This window comes from Lissotriton vulgaris, chromosome 11 (genome assembly GCF_964263255.1).
Source record: "Lissotriton vulgaris chromosome 11, aLisVul1.2, whole genome shotgun sequence".
In the NCBI taxonomy this organism is placed as follows: Eukaryota; Metazoa; Chordata; class Amphibia; order Caudata; family Salamandridae; genus Lissotriton; species Lissotriton vulgaris.
Window position 1 is genome coordinate 1,085,464,098 of NC_141699.1, and position 7,629 is coordinate 1,085,471,726.

A 7,629-nucleotide genomic window follows, 5' to 3' on the forward strand; every position below is an offset into this window, starting at 1 on the left:
CTGATTTTAAACCAGCGCTGGCAATTAAAATATACAAAGTTGATTCCTTAGAACGGAGAGGGAGGGTCCCGAGACCCTCAACAATGAGTCAACAAAGTTAAAACCTCTTAAAGTGAGTCTGTTAACTAAATGGCCCTGAGACCAGTCAGCCCGAACAGCACCCGAAGGGACTGACCCCTGATGGAGGCCAACAGGAGACCCTTACGGTGTGTACAGTATTAACCACCGATTGGCTCTAAGCTCAGCTGAAGTAACACAGCTCTCCACTTTAGAAGTGAACAGCGCCACAGGAAAGTGATGTCCAAGTAAATGAAAGTGTTTGTTGTTTAACTGAAAACCACGTTTCAAAGCAGGAAACATGACATTTCCATAAGCAAAACACCAGCTGAGGAGCTCTTGAGCGCACCTGTGAGAGACAATACTAAATAAATAAAGCAAGTGTAGAGTGGGAAAGAAAGCAAGTACAAATCCCTTACAAATCCCCAGATACCACTGAAGAACGTTAGGCTGCGCTGTCTGAAGGCGTGCCAGCTGGCAAGGAAGGGTTGGAACCAGGGATTAAAACTACATACACGGTGATGCAAGTGAACTTATGAAAGGCTATAAAAACGACTTGAAGACAGTTTTCTAAAGAAAAACACCAGATGTTGGTTATTGTTTTCTGTCCTAAGACATCCACAATGGATTCGTAGATGGGCCTCAACGCAGACACGAAACACTCATCTGTTTCTGAGAAGTGCAGGTACTCTCCAATTAAAAGTATGACATCGCTCTTGAGAAGTGCTGGTACTCTCCACTATAAAAGTACTCGCCAATTTAAAGCACGAATTATAGTGTATAAATTCTTCTCTGGGTTCATGACTCATTACCAAGCCATATCGCAGACAAATACAAAAGATAATTAAACACCTTGAGGACCTGAATATGAGATTCATTTTTTTATATGTTTGGAAAACAAAATTGTAGATTTTTAATCGTGGTATCATGAAACTGCTTAAACATCCCAAACTCAATCTGGAAAATATCTGAGGCCTAACTGACTTCTTTGACGATTGGGGTCTCAACCCATGCCCCGAAAATGAGGGCTTTACCAAACTGTACACACTTATTGTCTGGAGTTTTAATAGAGAGCAGTCAGGAGTAGAAGAAATATACTGCACAAGTTGTGTCATACTTTACTCGTTAAACTTATTTACAAACATAATTTAAAAAGACAGTCATTGTAACATAAGCCAGCAAAGCTTAAACATTTTTAAAATGTATTTATTCAGTTTTCAAACATAAACCATATATTCACACAGCAACACACCAGTTTGAAAGCACAGCATAGATTCTTAATTTGCTTTGTCCGCCGAGACGGCCAGTATAATTTTTTTCCTTATTCATCACTGCGCCTCTCAGCAGTGGAATTAGCCTTCATCAGACTTTTGATCCCATTGCAGATACCTGAATATGTTCTCTATATACCCCGGACAGTGTTAAACTTCCTCAGACATCCCCTTACTGCATAGACCATCCTCTCCACGCCATACAAATCACCATGTCTGCTAACCACTTCTGTCTAGTTGAGATTTGTTTGTTACCCCAATCTCTAGCAATGTGTCTCTTCCAATGATAAAGTCCAGCATAAAGATTATCAACCGAGTTCTGGTCACATCAACATTGTTGGGAATTCCATTGAAAAACAACGTTTGCCAGTTCCCAGCTGGAGAAAGGCATCACGTTTCTAGTGGGTGGTTTAAAGTAGTCCCTGCTAGAAGACTTTCAGTTACCTGGACAATCACAAGAACGCTTTTGTCGAATATTGAACTATTCTGAATATTTAGTGATACAGCACTCCAAACAATAATAGATATGTACTCTGACATTTCTGAAAAATGTGCCACGTTTCAGGGCCCAATTCAACTAGGTTTTCAAAATAGGATTTTAATCAAATGCATCACTCACGCTTTAGTGATTTTTATTGAAAGCCATTAAAATTCATAGTAACATAACATTAACATGCTTACAAAATGAAATAGTAAAAAATAAATATCACTAAAATCATATGAATTATACCTTCCAGAAGCGCAATTACATTCAATGTTGATACCATTATGTGCTCTAACATTTGTTCTATAGAAATTCTTTCACAGCATTCGCCAAAATATCCTATCTATGCTTATGTGAAGAGCTTGGATCAATCACTTAAAGAATCAAAATATCACCCCATTTAGAAGAACCCGAAGATCCATTTCAATGTTTTACCCATATCCGCACATGTATCAAACTTCCTACATGTTGTAAACAGTTAATTAACTATTCCAACGGTTCATTGTATATGTCTCAATTTCAGTCTTCCGTAGCCAAGAACGTGAACAGGCTCAAGACCTCATCACCCTCATTTTAGGACGCAATGGATTAGAAAAAGAACTCCCTAATCTTGTGCTCCAATGTATCAAGTCCCTGTGAGAAAGATTACCAACCTAGTTACAGCCAGTATGTGTTAGCCTTCAGTTAAATGCTTGCTGAAAACAGGGAGCTTTACAATACAAAAGCATAAAATGAGGAAAAAAAAAAAAGAACTAAAAACGTGTACTTAGCACAAGATAAACATTAGTTCATACTTGGATCCGTTCACAAAGGCGATCAACAATGTCTGCAAAAGCAAACAAAGTGAAAATTCGTTTTTTTCCTAACAATGCCAAATGCATATTTTTAGACAAATAAATCAACAATGAAACGAAAACACTTTTCCCACAAATTGACTAATAAATTGTGATATATTTATGAGACTTCTTCCGTCAAACAAATCAGGCAAGTCCTTGTTTCACTATTCTCATGGCCTCCTCTTTCTACCCACCAAAAACTAGTACTGATTAAGTCAACCCAGATAATTGCTGCGGATCAAACACAAATTTGTCCTTATAGTTATGTGCATAAAACGAGAGCATTAAACAGCAACATAAAGTAGCAAACGAAAGAATCACAGAACGTTGAGCTAAAAGCAGTAAACTATCATTAAATCACAAGAAGAGGATTTTAAAATACTTAAAAAACAATAAAAGATTACACAGTTGCTCGAAGGGCTTTGCACTTTTAGATTATGGGGTTAGCATCTGGTCAGCCCCGAAGAACAAACAACACGGCGTCCAAGAGGAGCAACCAATTGGTTCATTGTTACCGAGCCCATTGTTACCGAACCCATTCATTCTTAAAACACCTTAACCGAAATGCTCAATTAACATCACACGCCTCATTAAAAACGTTGATTTACTTCCTAGTTCGGCAATTTTTTTGTGAGCAGCTTCGGGTTGGTTTAAAGATAAGGGTAGTTCTGCAGGACTGCAGCCTCTTTGTTTCTTTTGGCTCCAACCAGCTCAGCCCATTAAGGACGCCCCTCAAACGCCTTCTCCCTCATGTAGCATCTTGACAGCCTGCAAACCTCCACCAAACCGTACTGGTCTTGCCTCTGCACCTTCTCCCCTGCACCTTCTGCCAGACACCAGAGTATCTCTGTGAGCCTGGCCCATTGAGTGTCTGTCTCAGTCACCTGGCTGGGTACATTCTTAGCCCTACAGTCTCTATCACTCCTGACTGTGTGGCACCTGTTCCGGAGACTGCGGGTAGCACCTGGGCTTTAAGTGGGACGACCCGTACTTTCAGACCCAGCAGCAGTTAAAACCAGGCACTGAAAGGGGGCACCATCGGACCCTATATTCCGGTCATTAACTTTGCAGGCAAAAACAATTACCATGTTTTGAACAAGGACACTGAAAACAGTTAAGGTAATCAATCCATGCCCGCGATGTAGTTTCTATTTACATTTTACATGTTTTATTTAAACTCGGATTCTCTAACAGCGTTAGTTCTTTCAGATGTTGATTTCTGTAAAAAATGTAAGCAGCCTATTATACTTGTAACCCACTTGTCGGTGGGTGTTTACAACTGGCCACAATTGAGAGCTCTAGAGTCGAGGCTAGAGGCAGTGTGAGTTTTTCACAGTGCCCGTCAAAGGATTTTCAGATTTAGAATACATGCTCATCCATTCCTTTGGCCGCTTTGCAGAGAACACAGAGCAAAATAGTCATGTGTGCCAATCGCAATTGTGATACTATGCGTCAGACTGCCTGCCATTGGGTTATTACAGTATTTACAATACATGCTCAACCAATCCTTGGCCTCTTTGCAGAGAGCACTGACAGTGGTCATGTGTGCCAATTTTAATTGTGAATCTATGCAAAAGCAGGAAATGAGGTACACTGCTATAGAAATACCGAGTGAAGTAAAAAAAATATGTAGTGCTTAAAGGTGCATGGATGCATTGTGTGTGCTAGGGGGTGTAGTGTAGGAGATGCAACAAGTAGATTTGGGAAAGAGCGATACGAGGGTGCTTAACACGAAAGCAGAGGTGCGAGATATGCAGATGGAAGATTTCGGAAAAATATGGGGACCAAATGGGTGTAAATATCTAACAAATTAAAAAGGCAAGAGGTGTGAAAGGAATAATGGGTGCGGTTAGGACACTGCAGGGAGTTAAGCCTATAGGTTTGATTTGTTTGCTTTAGGGGGAAGTTCGGTACTGTAGGATATGTCTAGATACAATAGAAAGCTCATGTATAGACACCAAAATACTTGACAGGTGGCATGTTACGGGAAGCCCATGATTATAGTTTATATGTTTAAGCAATACCCACTTTTATAAGCCACAACTCTTGAAAAGGATTCCTAGCTATGTTTCCTCGTCTATGCCCATTTTAGATACCCCCAGTTTTAAGCCCTGTGTACCACACAGTCTCCATTTATTTATTTATTTAAGTATTTTTATACAGCAGGGGTATTACCCAGGGGTGTCAGATCGCTTTACAATAGAGCTAAGAACATTAGATGAAAAAGAGTATGACAATACATATAGCTACTACGGTTACTCATGGTGAAAGTTATGCATTTACAAGTTACATATTGATTACAGATTACTTATTTAGAAAAGTTAAAGCGATTAAGGTTACAAAAATACATATTTACATAGTTAAAGCGAAAAAGTCGCTATAACTCTCGAGAGCGTCATGTAACAGTCAGGGTCACACCATTAAATGTGAGGGCATATGCCTGGGGGGGGGGAATCTTAGAGTGGACAGATTACTGAGAAAAATATCCTTGGAAGAGAATCGTTTTAAGGTCAGGTTTGAAGATCCAGAAAGAAGTGCTGGTGCAATGGTTTAGAAGTAGCGAGTTCCAAATTCTAGTCAAATTACCCGAGAAAGATTGCGCAATACGCCTCATTTTTGCAAGTTGGAGGTTCAAGCAGCAGACTGTTTCATAAAGATCTAGTGTCATCTGATATTTTGAGTTTGTTTGCTAGATAGCGATGGATGAAAATGTGAATGGCTTTATGGGTCATGCAAGCAGTTTTGTATATGATCCTAACTTCAATTGGAAGCCATCAAAGAGTTATAAGGAGTAGTTTCTTTTCTGTAACTCCAGTTCTGTAGTAGGTGTGATATGGTCATTTCTTTTTGCCCCGTAGACAAAACACACAGCCGAGAAAGAGGATGGATGTTAAAGGAGGTAAGTAGGTCTTGGGGAGGCCTGCAAGGAGAGAATTACAATAGTCCCGTCTGGAGAGTACCAAAGATTGGACAAGAGTTTTCAGGCCTTGTGCAGGAACGTACCATTGGATACCCCAGAGAAGGCATGGCTGGAAGCGTGCATTCTTGGCCATAGTGTTGACTTGGGATTGGAAGTTAAGTCTTTGTCCAGGATGAGATTTAGGGATTTGACATTGACAACAATAGTAGGTTTATATTCAAGAATGTTCATATTATCCATCAATGATAGAACAGGGTGGCGAGTTTGATGTAGAGATAAGAAGGAATTCGGTTTTAGAGGGATTCAGTTTTAGGTGATGAGACGCCATCCATTCTTGGATGGAGTTAGGTGTGGTGGCGAGAAGTGACATGTTTGCGGAGGACGCCTTGAGGTAGAGTTGGGTGTTCTCAGCATAGAGGTGATAGGCATCTCTGCCCTGTGTGACTATTGTCCTCCATGGACAGCTGATCCTAAAATGTACAATACCACCGTGGGTGTAAGTTTAAGCTGCTCCATCACTTTCACTGTTTTAGAGTCTGTCAGAAGTCGTTCTCGCCACTTTCCATGTCCCATAAGTCTGTGTATTTTGTAAGTCTAAGAAGCACTCTCCCTCCAAAGGTCTGTGCGGATCCCCCCCCCCCTCCATGTGTCAGCTGCTCTGTGCGGGACCCCATCTCTTCTCCCACACACACCCCTCATTCTTGGCCCTCTTCTGGATGCCATGCCCCCTGGCCAGTCTCAGGGTCCTCCCTCCATGTGTCAGCTTCTGTGTGTGGGACCCCTATCTCTTCTCCCACAGACGCCACTCATGCCTGGTCATCTTCCTTCTGGATGCCATGCCCCCCTGGCCCCCTCTCACCCAGTCTCCTCCCTCCATGTGTCAGCTGCTCTGTGCGGGACCCCCATCTCTTCTCCCACACACACCCCTCATGCCTGATCCTCTTCTTCCCTCTGGATGGGATGTGGGAGAAGAGATGGGGCGCATGCCCCCATCTCTTCTCCCACACACCTCTCATCCCTGGTCCTCTTCTGGATGCCATGCCCCCCAGGCCCCCCCGGCCACTCAGCCTCCTGGCTGCCCAGAGCCGGCTGCTGTCACCCCACCCCGGGCCCTCCTTCTCCCGTCCGACCCGCCCCGACAGTGACACTCCCTCGGCCCCTCGCCCTCCCCCTCCTGGGACCCCTCTCCGGCACCCGCACTCACCGGCCCCGGTGGTGTCACTCAAGTCCCGGGTCCCCCTCGGAAACTCCTTCAACTTCCTGCCGCTCAGGTTCAGCACCCCGCTGCCCGCCGCCTCGTCCAGCGCCCGCTCCAGGGAGCGGCTCCAGGCGGCGGGGCCCAGGCCGACCCCCGCGCTACAGTGACTGATGATCCCGGGGAGAGAGGCGGGGCCGCCGGGACCCTCCGACACCAGCGACGCCATTACACCGACCCGCGCTCTGCGCATGCGCGGAAGCAACCGGGCCGCGGGCGCCGGACCCGTCCACTGGGCATGCGCGGAAGATCCTGCTTGACTTCTGCGACTGCGCATGCCCAGATTTCTTTAGGCGAGGACCTGTCAATAGCTCATACCGGAAGTAACTAACAATAGTGCGCCTCAGTGCGCACGCGCCGGAAATGGGTCTTGCCCTGCTGCGGAACAATAACAACAACAACAACAACAACAACAGAGGCGCTGGAATTGCAGCAAACTGGCTCCCAGTAAATGGCACACCACACCAGCAGAATAGCCACGTCAGAGTCCAGCTCACAGTGGAAGCGTGCGAGGATTTCTGTTGGTGGTCGATGAATGGAAGGAGCTGTAAGAAGTTGCCTTGTAAGATGCTGATCCAGAAAGAAGTTTATCTTAGAGATGTTACCAGGGAGGGATGTCAACACCTGTCGTGAAATGGCCCTGAACCTGCAGGCGGGCCACAATAAACAACTGGACCCAAGTTTTGATGCATCTTGCCCACAGCTGCAAAGTGCTCACATTGCTTAGGTGTGCCATTTAAATAGATTGAATGTACTTTTCAGTGAAATTCTATTGCTAAATGCGTAACGCTTTTTCACCAGAAAAA

General features: G+C 44.0%; 1 protein-coding gene across 24 annotated transcripts in view; it reads right to left on the bottom strand.

Moving 5' to 3' along the window:
- The window catches only part of LRCH3 (leucine rich repeats and calponin homology domain containing 3), a 345,591-nt gene extending 338,562 nt beyond the window's left edge, over positions 1-7,029 (bottom strand). For 23 of the 24 annotated variants that reach the window (XM_086944592.1, XM_086944588.1, XM_086944587.1 and 20 more), the window contains exon 1: positions 6,773-7,029. In XM_086944592.1, coding sequence (XP_086800718.1) covers positions 6,773-7,016 — 244 coding nt within the window. In that variant the 5' untranslated portion in view covers positions 7,017-7,029. The remainder of the gene's footprint in view (positions 1-6,772) is intronic. The other variant, XM_086944569.1, reaches the window with a different exon arrangement.
- Positions 7,030-7,629: the final 600 nt, after the last annotated feature.